This window comes from Benincasa hispida, chromosome 11, assembly GCF_009727055.1.
Source record: "Benincasa hispida cultivar B227 chromosome 11, ASM972705v1, whole genome shotgun sequence".
NCBI lineage: Eukaryota > Viridiplantae > Streptophyta > Magnoliopsida > Cucurbitales > Cucurbitaceae > Benincasa > Benincasa hispida.
In genome coordinates this window covers 3,169,961-3,192,467 of record NC_052359.1, presented here as the reverse complement: position 1 = coordinate 3,192,467, position 22,507 = coordinate 3,169,961, and the positions used below count along the sequence as shown (strand labels likewise).

General features: G+C 33.8%; 3 protein-coding genes and 1 non-coding gene across 4 annotated transcripts; 2 read left to right on the top strand and 2 right to left on the bottom strand.

Annotated features, from left to right (window-relative positions):
- Positions 1 to 1,373: 1,373 nt before the first annotated feature.
- Positions 1,374 to 3,922, top strand: LOC120091462. Its single transcript, XM_039049494.1, has 3 exons — positions 1,374 to 1,495; positions 1,583 to 1,725; positions 3,143 to 3,922. Exons 1-3 carry the CDS (start codon positions 1,383 to 1,385, stop codon positions 3,661 to 3,663), a joined length of 777 nt encoding a protein of 258 aa, XP_038905422.1. The 5' UTR covers positions 1,374 to 1,382; the 3' UTR covers positions 3,664 to 3,922.
- Positions 3,923 to 5,302: 1,380 nt separating this feature from the next.
- Positions 5,303 to 5,374, bottom strand: TRNAC-GCA. The gene has a single exon. It is a non-coding gene; the product is annotated as a tRNA-Cys (tRNA).
- A 2,913-nt stretch (positions 5,375 to 8,287) lies between these two features.
- LOC120092089 (pentatricopeptide repeat-containing protein At5g46580, chloroplastic) lies at positions 8,288 to 10,658 on the top strand. Its single transcript, XM_039050289.1, has one exon. It carries the CDS (start codon positions 8,411 to 8,413, stop codon positions 10,535 to 10,537), a length of 2,127 nt encoding a protein of 708 aa, XP_038906217.1. The 5' UTR covers positions 8,288 to 8,410; the 3' UTR covers positions 10,538 to 10,658.
- A 265-nt stretch (positions 10,659 to 10,923) lies between these two features.
- On the bottom strand, positions 10,924 to 17,989 carry LOC120092087 (protein phosphatase 2C 29). Its single transcript, XM_039050288.1, is given in 6 exon segments — positions 10,924 to 11,489; positions 12,450 to 12,714; positions 14,503 to 14,616; positions 15,885 to 17,003; positions 17,005 to 17,035; positions 17,037 to 17,989. Coding segments are annotated over 6 exon segments (2,454 nt in total). The 5' UTR covers positions 17,837 to 17,989; the 3' UTR covers positions 10,924 to 11,364.
- Between the last annotated feature and the right edge of the window lie 4,518 nt (positions 17,990 to 22,507).

Sequence of the window (22,507 nt, the reverse complement as noted above, 5' to 3'; positions counted from 1 at the left end):
TTTTCTTTTAAAATTGTTATGATGTTTGTTTTTGTTTAAAGTTTGTAATAAATATCATAAATATTTGATATTTAACATTTGAATTTTATGAGATTTTAGTTATTAATCATGTATTGTAGATATATTTACATATTTTAAATTAAAAAGAAAAAGATAAGTTATAAGTTATAACCCGAAAAATCAATCCAATCCAACTCGAATATTAAAGGTTGGGGCAACCCAACCTAACCAACCTGAAGTTTTGGATTGGTCTAAAAAAACATCCTCAACCTAATCCAAGCCAACTTGTGTACACCCCTACTTATTATTTTTTTTTAAAAAAAAAAAAAAAAAAAAAAAAAAAAAAAAAAAAATTATCTCTAACTATAAAGCTTGTGAAATAGCACTACCACTAAACTATGGACCTATTCTTATTCAAAATTCACTTTTATCATTAGCTGTTGGTAGTAGCAAATTTGAATTTTGAATCCATATTCTTGTGGTCTAAAATCTAAATCTTAGATCTAAAGCATTACAAATGGTATTAAAGTAAGATTGACCAAGAATATATTGATAAACAAATAACATAGAATTATGAGATTACGCACCTATGAGATATTTAAGCTAGGAAAAGTTTAGACAACTATGATATATTCAAATTGAAAAAAAAAATACTATCTATATTAATACAGTGCACTTTCTTTTTTCTTTCTTCTTCCTTTTTTTTTAGCTCATTTTGACAAAATTCAAATGACTTCGTAGAGAACACGTGAATAAGAACAAAAGATATTCAAAGTATTTATGTTAGTCATTTCATTTTCACTAGAAAATTTTATCATACATATAAACATCATTTAAATTTTTCTCGATGAAAAAAACAAAAAATCTCTTGATTCAATATAAGAGGAGAAGTCATTAATACCAAACGATTTGTAGAAAACAAACAAATTTTAAACTTGTGTCTAACGGTTATTAAGAGATGGTCACTTTAAATATATATTTAGAAATATATCAAAGACATAATCATTATTATTAAGAAAAAAAATCAATTGAATTAAACATTAATCAACATCATCAAACTAATCAACATTTTGTTGATTGAGCATTTGACCTACTAACAATGTCATTTTTAATCCAATTGGTCTAATCAAACACAGATTGTGAAATATCCCCCCAAATATATAGTAATTCTTTCATATCTTCAAAGGAAAATACATATTTATTCTTATATAAAAGAATAAATACTTACTAAAAAGTGAATAAAATACAAGACCCCCAAAATCTATTTAAAATTTAAAAAATGAAAAGAAAAAAGGGCCCAACCGGTTCGAACCGGTGACCTTTTGATCTGCAGTCAAATACTGTACTCTTATGATGAGATATTCAATGTTTATTTTATAAAAATGATTAAATTTCAGATTCTGAAACTAAGCGAAACGATGAAGTGGGGTCGATGCAAAGCGGAAGGCAAATTGATTGGATTGAATTGGCGCGGAGAAAAAATTTTAGGGATAAGGTACTGTTTTCTTCTTCAAAATCAACTTTCGAGTTCAAATAAATGTGAACCAATGGCTTCCTGCATCTTCAACAATGTATTTTACAGGTTGAAGACGACCCCCAGCTCTTCATTTGGCTGGAATTGGAACTTTGGCAACGGCAACAAGAAGGAAAACAAACCCCAAATCAAATACCACGATATTGTTCTTCCATTCCCTCTTTCTCTCGTTGACAAAACATTCTTGAAACGTATTTTTCTTTCGAATTATTTAGTCTCTGTAAAATCTGTAGTCTGAGCTTCCTGTAGTGTAAAATCTGTAGTCTCTGCTGGGAAAAGTGTCATCAAAATTAAGTTCAATTTCTGTTATATGATGTTTTAGATTCTGTAGTTTATAAAGATATTATATGGCATGTTTGAGAGTGATTTTGAAGAGGTTAAAATCATTTTTATTTAGAATTACTCCGAAACATGGGGACCAGACTTTCATCGCTTGTGCTTGGTTTTCATTTGAAAGACAACGGTCTCTTAATTCAAAATCAATTTTGATGATATGAAAATCAATTTAAAATTGTAAAATTAAATCAATTTTAAGTGAATAAGGATGTGTTTAATAGTGATTTTAACTATTTTAACTCTCAAACATGTTCAGTCACTTGTTGGTTGAATGATGCACACATTTTCTTGAAAGGTATTTTTCTTTTCATTGTTGGAATTTTTGTCTGAATGTTCTGTGTTTAGTCTTTGTTTTTTAGTTTCGTTTCCCTTTTGCATGATCTGCTCAGAAATGGTGTTTTGGGGTTTGTTTGTTCTATAGAGATTTTTTTGTTGGGGATGTGAGAAATCTCTGACAAATTTTCGTTTCCCTTTTGCATGATCTGCACACATTTTCTTGAAAGATTTCTCACATACCCAACAAAAAAATCTCTGTTTCAAGTTGCATTTTCTTATTTTATTAATAAGTTTTCTTGCACGGGTTTAGTAGAGGAACATATTGGCAGTTATTATAATGCCATTATTGATCAAACCCATCAAGTTTTTTAGTTTTTGAAATCGAGAAAATCAAAGCTCTTTTCTTGAGCCCTGATCTTGTTTTGTTGAACAAAACTGATTTGGTTTTGTCTTCAAAACTACTTTTAAGAACTTTAATTGGAAAATGGCTTAGATTTTGAAACATAGAATGACTTGATAGAAACCATAAAAGAATCAAGTTATGTTGATATGTACAAAATAAATCAAGTGTTTCGAGGTTTTCGGATCTACCCCTCTTGAATATCTCTCAAACCGTAATTCATTCACCAAAATAATATGTGCTTTCTCTTCCACTCTCTCTATTTATAGCCTAATACCATAATTACCTCTCTAACTAATTATTGATATGGCCTATACAGTACTCTATTAGCATTCCTATCATAACTTTGATTATCCTCTAGGGAAAAAGCACAATGAGTTTGATGATTTTCTACTTTTCCCCTGAACTTTGCACTATTTTTAGAGTTCTCTTTAGTTGGTTTTCAGGGTGCATTTTCATTTTCATTTGCATTTTGTTTGAATTGTGAAGTTGTATTAATCTTGATTGTAGTGTTGTGTCTTGAGAAACAATCATCAAAATATGGATCACATCAATATAGACTCATCTGTATTTGTACTGTCAAAAATATTTTCCAGGTAAAGAACTCAAATGCTGCTATAAGGCCACATCAGACGGATTCAGCGCTACCGATTTCCACACGTGTTGCGATTTCAAAGGACCATGTGTCATAATTGGCTACACAGACAAATCCTTCAAGTTTGGTGCATTCAATCCTGAGGGCTACAGAAGCACAGATGACTACTATGACACTTTTGATGCATTCCTCTTCTATTGGGAAGACAATGAGGATGCTGATCCCATCATCTTGCCCAAGGTAGGGGGTAGTGGTGCAGCTCTGTTCGATTACGCGAGGGGCGGGCCACAGTTCGGGGCAGACGGGCTGCTCATTGGCCCCCCTTTGGCACCTGTGATGGGTGGCTTTGCTGGGCCAGACACGAACTCGGGTGTCGGGGACCTAAGGCAAGCGCGATCTCGGCTCGGACTATCGTATGCGAAGAGAAAAGATGGGAAGGAGTCCATCTTTGGAGATGAAAACAGAGCTGTTGTTGCTGAAGTGCAGGTCTTTTGCAGCCCTCAAATAGCAAGCTTGTATTGAAAGAGGAATGAGCAAGCAGCTTCCAAAGGTGTTCTGCATTGGATGGTCATGCATATTCCTATTGCTTGGAGCTTTTTTCTTTGATTCTTTGTTTCTATAGAAACAATACTTAATTTAATTATGAGGAAAATATCGTAGTTTGTAAACATAGCAAGAAAATATCGTAGTATTATGAAATTACTTAATTTTCTGGTTTGTAATTATATGGTCCTTCAACTTTTTGTGTTTAATACTTCTATAAATTTTCAATTTTAATCTACTAGGTTCCTAACATTCAAAATCTTTAAAACTAATTCATATATTATATATAAATTTGAAGTTTGTGTGAACCCTAAATTTTTTAATTTAGGTCAAGTGGTTTTCTTGATTTTAGAAAACGTTCAAATAACTTAAGAATTATTAGAGTGAGTTTAACCCAATGATAATTGACATGACTTTTCTTCCTGGAGGTGGAAGGTTCAATCCTCCATCCACTGAATTTGGCACAAATTTGAAAGTTTAAAGACCTATAAGCTATTTTTAACATTTTAGGAAGTTATTGAACACAAAATTGAAATAAACACTATATGAGAAATGATAATAGACAACTGATAAGACAAATTGAAGACCATCCTCCAAAGAGGTTACATTAAACAAGGACATAATTGACTTGACTAAGATTGGTTCATCTCGAATCGTCCAAGGCATCAAGTTATTATTTATATTTTATTCAATAATTTTGATATAATTTAAGTATTTTCCAATTTCATCCTTTAATGACTTTTTAAGTACAGTTTTTTTTTTAATTTTGTCATAAATTATGATGTGTAATTAAGATTTTCTTTAGGAAGCTATTAAAGTCTTGTCTGTAGGTTGTTTCAATCAATTTTTGGATTTTGAATTTTGGGAATGAAAACTTTTCTCTGATGACGGAGATTCATCACCAACCTTTTTCAATTCTCGATAAGAAAGTAATTCTTCTTGTATCATGGTCTCCAGTCAAAAGATAATTCAAATCTAGTCTTTTCTTTTGGATTGACATCAATTGATTTGGGGGTTTTAGAATTTGTTTTGGAGTTCAACAATTCGGGTTCCTAATTTTCAAATTCCTAGGATTTTTATATTAGATACAATCCTGACCCAAATTTGTAAGTTAGCCTAATTTTGTTAAGATTCAATATTGTTTTTGGTTTTAGTACAACCAATTGTGAAAACTAGAAATTGAACTTCCAACTTCAAAAGAAGTATGTTAAGAGTGAGAGTTTCAAACTTGTGTAGTTAGAATTTTTGTTGAGTGAAGAATTGATTCTAATACTATGTCAAACTTATGTATATATATATATATATATATAGTTTATACCCTTTTGTTATGCTATTAATTAATGAGCTTTAAAATTTAAAATTTGATCAAGAAAGTCCAGCTGATGTCTTTAAGCAGAAAAGAAAAAGGAAAAAGAAAAAAGAAAATGGTCCAAGTGATGTGAAAGACCCTCCTAGAGATTCTCATTTGAAGTTCTCAAATTGATTGAACCAAAAAAGAACCTCAAAGTATTAAACTCCCCTTTTTGCTCTTTTTCTTTAAAGGTGAAAAGGAAATTAAAAACTTATAACTTAAAAACAGTCAAATTAAAAAAAAAAAAAAAAAAAAAAAAAAAAAAAAAGGGCCCAACCGGGTTCGAACCAGTGACCTCTTGATCTGCAGTCAAATGCTCTACCACTGAGCTATAGACCCTTGTTGACAACCTAGCTACTAATTATTCTTAATAAAAAAAACAAACAAATATTAAATATCCATCCTGCCCCAAAATAGATTTTAGATTATTTATCTCAAAATTATTTTGAAAAACACAATGATATTATTGGTCCGGACAAACCTCACCAAATTGTTTTATCTGTCTACTATGTTAAAAAAAATTATAATATTAATTACTTTTAAGATTGTTTTTAAAAGTTGAATATGGAATTACGAAGAATATTAATTCATACTCTTAAATTTTATAAATTGTGTTGATTAAAATTTTAAACTAACAATGGTTTAAATTTAAATTCTAAATTTTTATTAGTATATAACTTTACATCATTCTTCATATTTTTGTTCGAAAAATATTGTATGAGACTTATAATTATTTTAATTAAATTCCTAAATTGTCATAAGTAAATCGATTTAAAACCTTTAAAAATCAACTCATAATCACTTGAATAACATTATCATTCTCCTAAAATTTCACAAGAGTGACTAAGAAAAATTATCGTGCAAATTCTTTTGGAAAAAAAACAGAGAAAGACAACAAAAATTGAAAAACAATTGTTTCATATTAATGAAAAATTGCTGCTTTATTTATTCGATTCCAACATATTTCCCCAATTTATGTAAATACTTGTATTTAAAGGATTCTTATACACCATTTGAACTTTATGCATTAATAATTTTGAAATGAAATTCTAACGGAGGAACTAAATCGATTTACCTATAAAAGTCTAGATTTATTGATGGATATATACAAATATTATTTGAAAGTTTTAGGTTATATATAACTTTTAAAGTTTAAGGGTAAAAATTGATTTTTTTTTTTTTTTCATTTACCAACAATTAAGGTTAAATAGTATGCTTAGCTCATGAACTTTCAAAATTGTGTCTAATAAATAGATAAATCTTTAAACTTCAAAATGTAAATAAGTTCTTAAATTTCAACTTTGTGTTTAGATGATTGAATTGTCAAAGTATTAATTAAGTTCCCATTTTGTTCACATGCTTAAAAAATTACTAAACCTTTTAAATATAAAATTGAAAGATCAATGTACTAAAAATGATTGAATGGTCAAAATCCTAATAGATACAATATTGACATTTAGTAGGTTTCTGAAAATGGTAAGGGATTAAAGACCTATTAAACACAACTAGGTCTAAAATTTTAAAAATGTCTAACTTAATTGGAAATTTATTCTAGATTTTTCAAAGTCCATCGACCTACAAAACAAAACTCCATCATCTAATTTAACCTAGAGTCAAATCGAGAATTATCTTTACAAATTATAATATTTGAACCCAACGTTGAAAGACTAACTTGAGCATGACAGAACTATATTTGTGTCTATTTCTTTTTCTCTTTGAGGTGGAAAAAAATTAAAGTACAATAAGAGTACGTGTAAATATTATCACAATTTTTTTAGTACGATAGTTAATAGGAGGTGGGAGATTCAGCAACACATTTCTTGATTAAGCTATACTCGCTTTAGTGATAGTTAACCACGTTAACATCAAATAAAATTGATGAAATAAAGAAAATCAATTTATACTTCTGAACTTAGGTTGTATTAATTAAAATCTTAACCTTTGATGAGTGAATTAAGACATTTTATTTAGAATTTGTTTCAAAATCATTAATCCAAAATTTTTACACATGTATAAAGTTTCTTTATACATGTGAGAGAGATGTTTGGAATCAAATAAATAATAGATTAGTAGGTTTTCATCTTCTCATATACATCTATTTTACTTAGCTTAGAAAGAATTGTCATAACTTTTTCTAGCTATTTTGGTAGGATTTTGTAAGTAGTGATTTTATTATATAATTTTAAGTTAATTTTAAAATCGTAAGTAAAAATAGTTTTAAAAAATCACTTCCCAACTATCTAAATTTATTGATTAGTAAAAGTTTAACAGAGAAAGAGAGAAAAAAGGGGAAAACTTTTTGTATCGTGGGCCTTAAGAATATGTGCATTTAGCTATGTTTTAAATTGATCATTTTAATTTCTAAATTTTCAAGAATATATTTAAAAGGTTTCTCTACTAATAAACCCATTAAATGTGAAGGAAAAATGACTAGATGTCGATGTGGTAAGATGACTCGGAAAAGAATTGTATTTTTAATATTTTCCTCCTTTTCTAATAAGCTTCTTTCTTCCACTCCCCATTATCTCTCAACTTCTTCCTTTTCCCTCTCTATACTCTTGTTGAAAAAGAATAAAAACAATCTCTTTTTTTTAAAAAAAAAAAAAAAAAAAAAAAAACTATTTTTTTGTGTAATGCCAACACAAAAAATTATTAGAATCATGTTTTAAGGATGGAGAGAGAATTAAAGAGAGAAACAAGAGGGTAGAGAGGGCGAAGAGAGTAGTAAAGAGAGAACATAGAACATTGAGAAGGAAGAAAGAAGCTTATTAGAAGAGGAGGAAAATACTAAAAATACAATTTTTTTCAAGCCATCTTGCTGCATCGACATCTAGTCATTTTTCTTCTATAAATTAATAGATTTATTAGTAGAGACTTTTTAAACATACTCTTGAAAACTCATTGATTAAAATGACCAATTTCAAATATCAATGACTAAACATATACATTCTGAAAAACTCCACAAGTTTCTCAAGAAAAATAAAGCTTTGAAACCAAGACGAACATAAAAAAATTTCTACCTCCACAGAATTTAATAATCATGTAGGATCCACAAAATAATTGAGTAATGAATCAATGGTTAATATATCATTTAATGATTTGCCAAATTAGGTCTGAAAATAGTAAACCATACTAGTAGAATATTTTTCCACGAGTAACAAATAATTTGTGTTAGAGACCACGGTTCGAATCTCTTACTCATAAAAAATAATTATATTTTTTAAAAAATTTCTCCAAGTTCTCGGCTGCCAGTGCAACGGTCCGTTCTTTCCTTTGATATTTTTGTATATGGGAATGGGATAAGGCACTGCCTGGAGTGACCCATCTGTTCTTCAGATATTTCTCTCTCCAAAATTAAGCTCTCTCCTCCCTTCCATGGCGGCTCCTCTTTCTTCTTCTCTCGATCTCAATCTCAAACCCACGTTCTTCACTTCCCCTCTGCGGCGGAAGAATTTCACCAAGCGATTAACAGTTATCTGTACTTCCTCCAAACCCCCTCGAAAAGCTTCTCCAATTTCGTCAGAATCAATCGACAACAAAAACCCATCTCTATCAGAGCAGCTCAAAAATCTCTCCACAACCACGCTTTCCAATGCACCCAACGACGAATCCCATCTCTTATCTAAGCCTAAATCCACTTGGGTCAATCCCACCAAGCCCAAACGCTCAGTTCTCTCTCTCCAGAGGCAAAAACGTTCTTCGTACTCTTATAACCCCAAGATGCGAGACCTCAAATCCTTTGCCCACAAGCTCAATGCCTGTGATTCCTCTGATGAAGCTGCTTTCATGGCGGCTCTTGAAGAAATCCCTCATCCACCCACTAAAGAAAATGCCCTTCTTGTTCTTAATAGCTTGAGGCCATGGCAGAAAACCCATTTGTTCTTCAATTGGATCAAGACCCAGAATCTGTTTCCTATGGAGACTATCTTCTACAATGTGGCTATGAAGTCTTTGAGGTATGGTAGGCAGTTTCAGCTTGTTGAAGATCTTGCTAATGAGATGATTAGTACTGGGATTGAGCTCGATAACATTACTTATTCTACTATTATCACTTGTGCTAAAAAGTGTAGTAGGTTTGATAAGGCAGTGGAGTGGTTTGAGAGAATGTATAAAACTGGTTTGATGCCTGATGAGGTTACTTACTCTGCTATTTTAGATGTTTATGCAAATTTAGGGAAAGTTGAGGAAGTTCTTAGTTTGTATGAAAGAGGGAGAGCTAGTGGTTGGAAGCCTGATCCTTTTACATTTTCTGTGTTGGGGAAGATGTTTGGAGAAGCAGGGGATTATGATGGAATTATGTATGTTTTGCAAGAAATGAAGTCTATTGAGGTGCAGCCTAATCTTGTGGTGTATAACACTTTGTTGGATGCAATGGGGAAGGCTGGGAAGCCTGGTTTTGCAAGAAGCTTGTTTGACGAAATGGTTGAATCGGGGATAACACCGAATGAGAAGACATTGACTGCTCTGGTTAAAATTTATGGAAAGGCAAGGTGGGCTCGAGATGCTTTAGATTTGTGGGAGCGGATGAGGTCCAATGGGTGGCCAATGGACTTCATCTTGTATAACACATTGTTGAATATGTGTGCAGACCTTGGTTTGGAGGAGGAAGCAGAGAAACTCTTTGAAGAGATGAAGAAGTCGGAGCATTCTAGGCCAGATAGTTGGAGCTACACGGCGATGTTGAATATACATGGCAGCGGAGGTAATGTAAAAAGATCCATGGAGTTGTTTGAAGAAATGCTCAAGTTGGGTGTTGAGATTAACGTGATGTGTTGCACTTGTCTGATTCAGTGCTTGGGGAAATCGGGGAGAATCGATGAACTAGTTCGAGTTTTCAATGTTTCGGTACAAAAAGGAATTAAGCCAGATGATAGGCTTTGTGGTTGCTTGTTGTCTGTTGTGTCCTTGTGTGACAATAGTGAAGATATTAACAAGGTATTCACTTGTTTACAACAAGCTGACCCTAAGTTAGTTGCCTTTGTAAATCTTCTGCAACAAAATGACATTACCTTCGAAGTTGTCAAAAATGAATTCAGAAACATTCTCGGCGAGACTGCCACTGAAGCTCGACGACCTTTCTGCAATTGCTTGATTGATATATGTCGAAACCAAAATCTTCGCGAGAGAGCTCATGAATTGCTGTACTTAGGAAGTTTATATGGATTGTACCCAGGCCTACACAACAAAACTGAAGCTGAATGGTGTCTGGATGTTCGATCTCTATCAGTAGGCGCAGCTCAAACTGCACTTGAAGAATGGATGATAACTCTATCAAAAATCGTACAACGAGAAGAAGCATTACCTGAATTGTTATCAGCTCAAACCGGTGCAGGAACTCACAAATTTTCTCAAGGACTAGCCAATTCATTTGCTTCTCATGTAGATAAACTCGCTGCTCCATTTCAACTGCGAGAAGATCGGGCTGGTTGGTTTGTAGCCACAAGGGAGGATTTAGTTACATGGGTGCATTCAAGAGTACCATCTGTAGCTGCCACAGCTTAACCTGCCATGGATTTGGCTTCTTTCTAAGCACCTTTCATCACTATTCACTACAATGTATGAGTTAATGCTAAATATTGTACTTTTCAAAAGTATAGAATAGAGTTATTTTTGCTTCAGATTAGCTTTCTGCAGCTTGAATTTTGCTGGTAAAAGGACATAATTTCAGAGAGAAACACAAGGCCTTCAATAGGCATAGGAACAGAGAACTTGAAGGATAAAATTTCCAACTCTATAATCCGCAGTGGTGGAATCCACCGTACAAGGGACTGCTCAATTTTCAGCATGTAAAATTATACCCCCACCAATTTACAAGCACATTTCTCTTTCTTTCTTTTTTTTTTTTTTTTTTTTTTTGGGGGGGGGGGGGGCCTAAAATGAGGGGGGGGAAAAAAGGCACAAAGGAATGGCAAGTGCCTGTACCCTACGCAAAAATGCTGTCCTCTTCCTTAGAGGTGTCTAACAGAGGATCGAAACAACAGATAACAAATATAAAGTGAAAGAGAAGTTGAAATTTTCCTTTTTTTTCTTATCTTTTCTAAAATGCTTCATATACCAAAAGCCCCATTTGCCAATTGCTTTCTGTTCATCCTCCAGCCAAATTGTGTCATCTACTTGCACCTTCGGGAACATGCATCCAACGGTAGCCTTGTGTCGATATCGTCTGAGTTCACTCAATTTCTTCAAGCTGGCTTGCTCCTTTAGATGTTAAAAAACCTAAGGCGATCCATGAAATATGGGTCAGTTGCAAGTTCATACCACTCGCAGAGCACCATTTTCGTCGAATGCAGGAACGTCATTTCACTTGACCATTGATTTACAGAAGTTTTTCAAAGATATTTTCCTGAGGATTTCCAGATTCTTCCTTCAAGTGAAATGACCATAACAGTAACATCATCATGATACTTTCTTCGATCCCCCTGTGGGATGTCCAACAGTTCATGAAAATCCATTCCTGCAAAGCATAAACGTTTGAGACTGTTCCTGAATGAAAACTGACCTTGGAAAAGCAATTACTGTAAAAGAACATTGATTATAAACCAACATCACAATTCACAACACAATTTTAAGGCCAAATAAAGATATAATCCACCCGGAAAGAGAGCAGTTTCAGAAAAAGGATGAGTTTGTTTAGAATGTCTCAGGAGCCTACATTATGAAGATCGTGTTTTTATACCCAGCAGGGACAATTCATTTAAGATCATACTGGAAGACAAGGTAGTGATGTTTTTTTCCATATCCAAAAAGGAGTTTTAACTAACTCTTTCAAATTAGTTGAGGCATTTAACAAGATAGTAAAAGTGTTTCGAAAAGAAAGTCAAATAACAAATACACCGTTTAGGAATGAAGCATTTAATCCAGTTTTTATTTTCATGTCGCTAGGAAAAGTATCTCTTTAAAAAATGTCATTCCCCAAGGATTCCCACACTCACAATGCCAAGGAAACTATTCTAGACCCAGTACTAGAAGGCCCCTTACTAGAAGACTGAAGAAGACTAGCTGCAAAGGGTGTTTTTGTTTATTTCAGAGTTAAACCCAGCTTCGGAGACAGTTCAAGTCCTCAACAACGGAAATCGTGAATTCATCATATATCAGAAATATTAAGAATTAATCTGGTCATAATTATAGCTGGTCAAATTAGTATCGTTCAGTTTTTTTTTTTTAGAATGTGTATCCTGGAGCAGTGATTCTTGGAAGGTAAATTTGTGAAGTTTCAGACCTTCAATTAGATTGAAGATGCTCCAAGGGAAGCCCAACTAATTATATGTTATGCTTTGATTTGTATCTTGTTAGTGCATCTATTTTATAACAGGGGATCCAGATCACATAAAGAAGAAAGAAAGAAAATAACTTGCTTGAGTTATTAATGGAAACATAAACCAAGATTCGGCGTAGCATAAGAAATAGCAAGTACCTGCTTTTCTGGCTGCACGGCAAAGAAGCTCCTCTATCAAGTGCTGTGCAGGGTCTCCATCTGGAAACTTCTCCATAAAGTTCTCAACATAAGAAACCACTTCTTCGTTGGTTAGATATTGATACAATCCATCAGATGAGAGCACTATGAATTGATCCGTCGGGCAGAGTCTATGGTGACGAAGAGAAGGCAAGCATGATAAATATGGTGCGGTACCAATATACTCATTCCGAAACATTTCCAATAATGCATCATTCAATTTTGGCTGCAGAAAAATGGAAAGCAGCGCCACTTTGTTAGTTAAAAACGATTGGATATGACATTTAACAATAATACTGCAATATCACTGAAAGGGGAGGGAACAAAAAACCATGCCATAGTCAAGTTGGTTGAAGCAATCCCATCATGTAACACAATTATGCATGGACTGCCCCCCCAAAGACCTGCTTTTCTCTTACTTATAAGAATTTCAGTTTTTATTGAGAAATATGAAAGAATATACGAGGCATACAAAAGAAAAGAAAATATAAAAAAGGTAAACAAAAGGAGCTCGAACCTAAAAGAGGATCTCAAATCCAAAAGAATAATAGAATAATGCTGGGCTGACAATTATACAAGGTCTTGGATACAGTCTACAAGGAGGTGTTTAACCTAATGTTTTCTCAAAGAACATCCCACAAATGCTTCACCCCTCTGAAAGACTATTATTTCTTTCTAGTCAAATACACCATAAAACTGCAACAAAAATTATGCAACATGACCACACGGGATCGACACCAATATAAAAATATGCAGAGAAGTGAAAAAGCATAAGTTGACTATTCAAGTCATGTCTATTGTCCAAATTGTCCATTGAAGAGGAGAACTGCATCAATGTAAACAATAATATTGGTGGTACATGAAATCAAAAATTTAACTCATTATCTTTGAGTGAGACCTTAAATAAAAAATCAAAAGTTTCTTAATACTTTAGAGAGTTTTGAGTGCGAGGATAATACACTATACAGGTACAAGAATAACAACGGATGTATAAACTGGCAAACTCTATACACCACATAGGAAAGAGAGTTCACAAGGATATAACTTCTTTTCTTCATTTAATTGACCAAAAAGTGGCGAAAAAAACTTATAGTTTACTTTCTCCATTTCAATGATAAAATAAAGGGAAAAAGATATATTTTTGGTGCCTGAAATTTGGGTTTCGTAGCATTTTGATCCTGAGTTCTCAAACTCGACATTTTAATTCTTGAGGTTTGGAAAAATGGTTTACTGGATCTCTACCATCAAAATATATATATATATATATATTGAAAATAGGAGGAAGAGGAAAGAGAAGATGAAGAGGAGAAAAAGAAAAGAAGAAAGAACATAGAGCGGCCAACCATGGACGGGAGGAGGGAGGAGGGAGAAAGAAGATAGAAGAAAAAAGAAAAAATAAATAAATTTTTATTTAAAAAATTAATTTGTTTTTAATAAAGAAGATGTCACGTCATCTTCCATTAGCTATAGCGAAAAAATGACGGCAATGACCAAATAAACCACTATTCCAAATCTCGACAGTTAATATATCAAGCTGGAAGCTACCAAACCTAAAACTCAATGACCAAAAGTATAATTTTTCTTCCCTAAAATAAAAGTTCGATACAAAATATAGGTACTCCTAATTGACAAAAGTGGCAAACGATAATCGATCCATCATATCCCTACATTGCCCTAAGATGTCTTCATTGATAAGATGGAAGAAATTCATCAATAACTATATTGATACTTGTTCCCACAGTTTTGAATAAATTCACTTTCTAAATTTAGTCATTATTATCTGTGTCTGCAAATGACCAAAATAATTCCTACTTTAGAAATAGATTACATGACAGTGTAAATATAATTTCTAAAGGAGAAACAGAGCATTATTTCTTGAAGTTTATACACATCAAACATGCAGAAGAAAGAAATAACAGCCGAAAGATTGATTGCTGATTCAATTTTAAGTAATTAAATCAAGCAGCAAAGCAAGTTCTAGAAAACAAATATGAGCAAGTTACCAACTACGAACCTGTTTCAAAAATCCTGCACCAAATGCCCTCGTAACCTTTAGACGGCCCTTCACTCTATCGTTGACAATGCATTGTTTGTCATCAGGGTGCTCGTTCTTTATTCTTCTTACTTCCTGTACATGGAAGGATCTAAGTTGTTATTCAGGTGCAAAGAAAAAAACAATCAACTGGACATGCAAATGTCTAAATCATCAAGTCATATGACAATTCAACTGGCACCAGAATAAGTATGACATATTTCATGATCGAAGGTTGGTTTATTAGTAGAAATTGAATCCACAGTCTGGAATTTTGCATCAAATGCCCATAAATATATTATGCCTGCAAGGCACGATATTCTTTCATGTATACCTTTTTTACTACAAAAAATCCAAATTAAGACAATTCAGACAGCAAAAGATCACAAGAATAAATGCAAACAAGCATAACAAACTATTATCAGCACCTATGAAATGCCAACTATAAGGAAAATAAATTTGAAAGAAGCGTTTTAGACGAGAAAAGAATCAGGTCTTCTCAAATCATTCAGGACCATCAGGTACTTCAGATGACCAAAAACCATAATTTGAGAAAAAAATTTCATTTCCAGCCTCGTACCATCAGCAAAAGTGGTTGAAAAGGAACATTAAAATGACCTTCCTAAAAACTATGCCAGACAATAAGCAGATATGAAATAAAAGTTCACTTGTTCTGATTAATCGGAGCACAAGAAATCTAGGCACATTTGCTCTCCGTTTCAAATGGCTAATAGACAATAGATTAGAACCAATACGATCTCCGGCGCATCATCCACTGGCAGGAGAGGGAAGGGGGAAAAGAAACCAATGTCTTGGACTCTTGGCAACTTGGAAAATATTAGTATATGATATTTATAATAACAACAACAAAGCTAATTTTCTGAGTTCCCCTCTTTTCTGACATATGATATATCTAAATGCAAAAGAGTTAAAATCGTACTGTCCTAATGCTAGTCTTCTGAGTTCCCCATTTTCTAACATACGATATATCTTCTTTTTAATGAAAAGACTACTTTCATTAATAAGATTGAATTATTACCCAGAAAAAGGGCAATCAAGAACATAGGCCAAAGCAAAAAAAAGGTAGCCACCAAAAATGACTTATATCTACATGCAAAAAGAGTTGCCATAAATTTACTTTGGTTCTAATTTTGCAGTTTGGGATTCAAATGGTCCTAAACAAAACACAAAAACTGAACAATTTTTTCATGCATGAACTTGAAGAAAGATGGACAAAAATGAAATCTCATAGAATGAATCTGCATGAGTAGAAGGAAAGAAACAAAGAGGTATAAGGGTAGCAAGTGCATTAACAAAAATGCTGAGCACTGAAAATATCCTAGGCTGAAAAGAATTAATCTTACTTCTTCAATGCTCGTGCTATGATCAGTGGATAGCTGCAATGCAGTCAATCTCGTCGTCTGAGCTGAAGGTTTATTCGTTTGAGTTATTTTCCCTTCACTCGTTGTAGACTCCTCAATTATACCCTCCATGCCCGTTCTTTTGTGGCCCTCCCCCTTCATGTCTTCACTAGGACCAACTTCTTGTTGCTCGTACTGTGCAACAATGGCACGGCTGTCACCCAAATTCATTACATACACATCCTCATCCCTCATTAACACAACCAGCAAGCAAGAACCCATCAAAGCAAGCTCTGGATTCGTATCAAGCAACTTATCTGTCATGTCCAAGTATGCTAATTCAGTTATCTCAAGAGCCCGTGACAATGCCCCCAACACCAACTCGTGATCAATTAAACCTTCCTTTCTCCTCTTACCACTTCGATATGATGTCTCCTCCACCCTATTCTCAGCCTCATCAGCCTTCTCTTTATCCCCCAAACCATACTTCCACGGGAACAAAGTCTTAACATGACCCTCCTTATGCTTTGACAACCCTTGTTTTAACTTGGACAATAACAACCACCTTCTACCAGCTACTGAACCTGCACTATTTACACTAAGAGCGTCATCAACAGAAAATGCAAATCTATCTGACCCCGAAAGATCAAGCCCATCCTGTGTATCGTCCTCCGCTAAATACTCCCACAGCCGCCGCCTCCGCCTGTTCTCCGGTACATCCTCAGATTGAAACGTAACCCTCTTAGCTGATCCTCGATCAGGAGCCGGTTGTTCCACTTCCGCTTCATTTCCAACTACTGAAATATTACCATTAGTTTCAACGGTTTGACCAGAGGCTCTTGACGACGGGTCAGCATTAGTTTCATTCACATTGACCGTGCTCTCTTCAGCCACACACGAAGGGTTTGAATTAGCAGCAGCAGTAACAGCAGTAGCAGCAGCCTCCTCATTATCGTCAATTTCCCAGAACAATCCCTGAAGTTCATTGAAGACGGCTCTGTAGAGATTACCCATCAAGAATTCAGGCGCATCAGGGCCATTGAACCCATCATAAATCCCAACGAACAACCACCCTTGCTCCTCCGATACAACCACGTGCACCCGATCCTCCCCAGCCTTGCCAAAGCCGCCATTGAAGATTACTCTCATTCCTCCTCCGGCTCGTCTCCCGCCGTCGAGCTCTCCTTCCGGCCAACGAAATTCAACACCGGCACCACCCACGGCCGCTTATCAGAAAAATTCCTCGTAAACGCCTTCCTAAACCCCGAAATGCCCTTCTTCCTCTTCTTCTTCACGTACATCCCACCAAGCGGAGCAGAGAAATGAACTCTCCCACCACCGCCACTGCCACCACCAGCACCGGCGCTGGCACCACCAGCACCAGCACCATCAACATTCGCATCAAGCGGACCAGACAGCGCCCCACGCTCAATTGGACCAGAGAGAAAAAACCCACCTCGTTCCAAAGGCTCAGTCCCACCTCTAGGAACCGGCTGAAGCGGAAGAGCAGTGAAAGAAGAAGTACTCTCAAAGCCATTCAAAATACTCCCTCTGACTCCACAACCACCACCGGAAGCCCCAAGCGTAGTGTCAGTAGCATCGTCATAAACACCATCAAGCATAAGAACAGATCTGGGAATAGAACTATTAGCACTGACAGAAGCGCCAGAGATGGCTTTGAAAGCAGTCTCCGGCGGGCCAGTTCTAGTCCTGGAACCAAGTGGCGGTTCGTGAGGAGGGGAAAAACGAAGAGACTGAGAAGGGGAAAGAAAGCGATCGGAATGAGAAGGAGAGAGGAAACGGTTGGAAGAGCGAACGTAGCAGAAGGAATGGCCTAGGGTTTCGTCAAGTGGGTCGGAAGCGGAGAAGAGGATGTCGGAATTGTCGGCGGGAAGGGCGGCGGGGCGAGTCTCCGGCTTGAGGCACGAGAAGAGGCTGGAGACTCCGCTTCCCATCACATTTGATTCGAACTTCTTTGAGCTCTGCAGAGCGGGGAAAATGGCAACCAATTTTTCTTTTTCCGGCAGACTCTCTCTCTCTCAGCAAAAACAACAAAAACAAATAAACAAATGAAGTGAACAGAGACACAGCAAGAGAGTGAGAGAGAGGGAACAGAACAGGGTGAGAGAAATCTTCTTCTTTATTATATATATATATATATAACTTTTGGGCTCTTTTAGATATAGAAAAATTAATCAAAATATTTATAAATACAGCAAAATTTTACCCTCTATCTGATTGACTGCAATGGATTATTATTTGTATTTATCTATATGAAGGATGTTCAAATAATCCGATAATTCAAACAACTCAAACTACCTAACCCAAATTGTAAGGTTGGGCTGGGTTAGTTTTGTTCTTGAATTGGGTTGAACTCAACTTTTTCTAGTTTTGTTGGATTGGATTGGCTAAAAAAAATTGTTGACCCAACCCAAACCGAATTTTATATATATTAATAATATATATACATCTTTATTTAAAGTTTGATCCATTTGTATTAATTAGTTTGTGATTTTTTTAATAATTTTTTTTTAAAACTGTTATGATTTTTGTCTCAATAAGTAGATATTTGGTTTTTGGCATTTGAATTTTATGAAATTTTAGTTATTAGTCATGTGTTGTTATATAAATTTACATACTTTTTATTTTAAGAAAAGTTATAACTCAACAACCAAACCCAAAATTTAAAGGTTTGTCTGATTTGGGTTATAAACTTTATTTGGGTTGTCAACCCAACCAAACCGATTTTTTTTATTGGTCCTAAAAATACTTTTAACTCAACTGATGTACACCCCTAATATGTATTGCGAACTAAACATATAATAACGATTAAGATATTAAAATATTTTGTCATTTAAAATAATTTTTCTAATTTTTAAATTATAAATTTATTCGTGTATCCTCGTCCCACAAGGGGTAAATACTCTCGTAATATTATTGTTTACTGAGAGTTAAACATATACTAACGATTAAGAGATTAAATATTTGAATCTTAATGTCCATAATAATATTAGGCTAAAAATACTTCATTACCATTTATAAAATTGTACCTTTGTGTCCAAATTTGTTGCATGTCGATTTGAGCACGGCTCTACAAATTAAGGAGTGGGAGTTCCAATCGCATACCTTTTGGTCACTACGTTAGTTGCTTATTTTGGCCTTATGACATGTTATTGACCATTGAGTATTTAACATGTCGTCGAACTCTAAAAAATCGATTGGTTGTCTTGTCCTTGAATAATATTGGTACAATTAAATGAATGAAGGTAAATGAAAGAGGCATATTATACATCAAATTTAAAATATATATATTTATTGTTTTTTTACAACAGGTTAACCTAGAGATTGATAGTACAAGTTCATTTTTTTCTTTAAATATTTTAATTTCTAGAGAGAGAATGGAAGGAGTCAAAATTGATGTCCACGGAGCAGGGTGAGGCTGGGGATGTCATTCCCCATCCCCGTCCCGCTCCTCATTTCATTTCTCATCTCTCTGAAATTTTCCACGGGGATCGGGGCGGGGATTCCTCGCGGGAAATTGTTCCGCATTACTTTTTTTCTTGTAAAATGCCAATTAGTTTAAATCGTAAATTTTAATTAAATAATTAACTTTATCACCAAATTGTTTATTATAATTAGTTTTATATGACAATTTGAATTTAAAGATAAATTATTCAAATTTTGACCTAAAAAAGCTAATTAATTTTTTGAGTATAAAGAAATAAATGTAAATCAAATCATTCACATATATAATCCAAATTTAAACATTCAATTTAAACATATTCATTATTTTCCCAATAAATAATTAAATTTGAAATTTGAAATTTAATATTTATATAATGATAATAATAATAACATAACATTAGATAACTATACTAAATAAATATGTAAAAGCTAATCAGGACGGGGTCGGGGATGGGAAATGCATTCCTCGTCCCCGTCCCCGTTTAGCTCACGGAAATTTTTTCCCCACCCATCTCCCATTTTCCGCCTAATTGGAGAATCTCCACGTTTGGGGCGGGGCCTACGGGGCTCGTATTCGTAGAAAAATTGGACATGGGTTGGATTCTCTCTCTGTGATTATCATTATTATTTATTTATTTTGATAAACTCTATTTGAATATTATTGTTGTGTATTTAACTTATTTGTTAAAGCGAAAAAAGAAAAATGGTCTGAATTTTGGTTTTGGTATCGGTTTTGCATTTGTTGGGACTTCACACCTGGCATTAAGTGAATTACAAAGGGTTATGTATGCCACGTAGGATGCCAGGTTGTCAAGGGATGAGTCCACGAGGGAGTAATTTGTAAAATGACGAATTTGGGGTTGAAAAAATTGTGAAATGACCAGGGAGTCCTTGAAAGTAGGGGTAGGGTCAATGTGGAAAACCGAGGCGAAAGGAAGGGGTTTTGTGGGATTGCATTTGTCTTTTTCGTTGTTTGTGTGTGTCGGACTTTTTTTTTCTTCCTATTTTTTGGTTTTGTACCCGAGCCCAAGGCCCATTTTCTAAAATTTAAAAAGAAAAAAAAGTTCATTTGACAATTTTAACCTTACAATTTCAAGTATTTCCCCTCTTGCCTCTTTTGTCCCTTATTTATTTTAGGCTAAATTATAAAACATTTGTTTTTAAAATACTTTCAAATGTTGCAACATTATCCTTTTAACTTTCATCAATATTTCAAAATTGGCCTTGAAATAAAAATTCGTATGAATTTTGGATGGAAATTATAACGATCTAAGAGATGGTGACATGGAACGAAAATTAAAACCATCACACCATGTCAAGTCACCACCACAATCATTTCAAGTCTCGATTTTTATTTAACATTTTAACGAATTTCTACTCCAATGTTAGTTTTAAAACATTTTTGAAAAGCTAGAGATTATATTGCAACTTTTGAGAGAATTATGTTGTTTTTCATTTTGAAACAACAAACATAGATGTGTATAATACATCATTAATCTACTCAACAATGTAAAGTTCTAGACCTATTAAACACTTTTAAAAGTCAATAACTATTAAAAAAAAAACATTGGAAGTTTAGAGACAAGCTAGACACACACAACCCTAAAAGTTTACCTGTCGAATTCATGAATTCATAAATTCACAAACATATTAAAAAATGTATATTAAAAGTTTAGGGACCTATAGACACAAAACTTGAATCCACTCTAATGGACAATAAGAGTAGTGAATTTAGTAAAGACTTAAAGAAAATAGATTCATTTCATGATTGTCACCTACTTAGAAATTAACATCTTACGAATTTTCTTAAATCAAAATGTTACACGGATCAAACGAGTTGTATCATAAAGTTTCAAGTATCATGTCTAGATACAATACTTGTAATTTTGACTTTAAATTTAGTACAATTTTGTCTCTAATTCTTTGTTTGTACCCGAAGCACCTTCATAAAATAACTCACAAGTGGCAATGAGAACAAAAGCAAGGGTCAAATAGTAATTTAGAGAAGATACCATTTTATTTTTTAAATAGTAGAGAGTCAAATGGGCCAAAAGATCCAAAGAAAAAAATGAAGAGGGTTTGACTTGGAGAAAGCCCAAGCCCAAAAGTTATCCCTCACATATCCCCATCACTGCCACTCACGGATCCTGGTCGGGCATTTCCGACAACAACAACCGTACGATCAATCACTAATCATACACATCAACGGCTCACAATCACTCCCTCTAGACCGTATCTGGTTAGTCAAACCCCCTTGCTCGAATTTCAATTTATTATTTATATATTTTTCGTTTCTCGCAAATAAAATAGGGAAAAAATCGTCATTATTGATATTTATTTAATAGAGAATTAAATAGTATTTATTTTGGGGGGTCGTACATAAAGTCTTTTGTGCCCACACAGTCAACAAGTAGGGATTAAAAAAAATGGATTCGCTTTATTTATTAATTAATAAAGGGTAGACATGGAATTTCACGTGAGAAGGCGGGAAGCTTTTTTGGTTTATTTATTTTAAATAGGAGTAAAAAGAAATACAAAGGGGAAAAAAAAATGGAAATTCTGTTAAGTCAAAGTGTTGGTTGGTTGAGGGGAATTTGACAGAAATGTAAAGGACAAAATAGCATTTAAATTCACGCGACTCGTGTGAATGTGAAATCCTTTCTCCCCCTTTCTCCCACCAAAATCTATTTAATATATTTATTTCTTTTTTCGACTAAAAATAATAATCGAACAAGCTTCAAATTACTTAATTTCAAATGGTATTTTAAACATTTAAAAATATAGTGGATTATGTCGGTATTCAAAAAATATTTACAAAGGTACAAGATCATAGTGTGGATAAAGAAAATACAATACTTATATATACTATAATTTTTTTAAAGCAAAATTTGAATATAGGGATTTGGACATTTAACATCAAATAAATTAATATATGTCGATTATTCATGAATTAAGTTCACTCTCACATATAAAAAAAACTAACGCTTTAAAATTGATCACATACTATATTGAAATAAAAAGATGCTATTAGAAAACTAAAATATATATTTTACTCAAAACTAAAATATATATTTTTAATTATTATTCAAATTAAAAAACACATTGATAATTACTTGGTTTATGAAAATTTTACTTATTATAATTTCTTATAATAATTTTCA

Excerpts from the sequence above, each read along its gene's own strand:
- LOC120092089 (XM_039050289.1), top strand. The coding sequence starts at position 8,411 with ATGGCGGCTCCTCTTTCTTCTTCTCTCGATCTCAATCTCAAACCCACG.
- LOC120091462 (XM_039049494.1), top strand. The coding sequence starts at position 1,383 with ATGATTAAATTTCAGATTCTGAAACTAAGCGAAACGATGAAGTGGGGT. Across the intron at positions 1,496-1,582 it reads GAAAAAATTTTAGGGATAAG|GTTGAAGACGACCCCCAGCT; the intron begins GTACTGTTTTCT and ends TGTATTTTACAG. Across the intron at positions 1,726-3,142 it reads TGACAAAACATTCTTGAAAC|GTAAAGAACTCAAATGCTGC; the intron begins GTATTTTTCTTT and ends AATATTTTCCAG.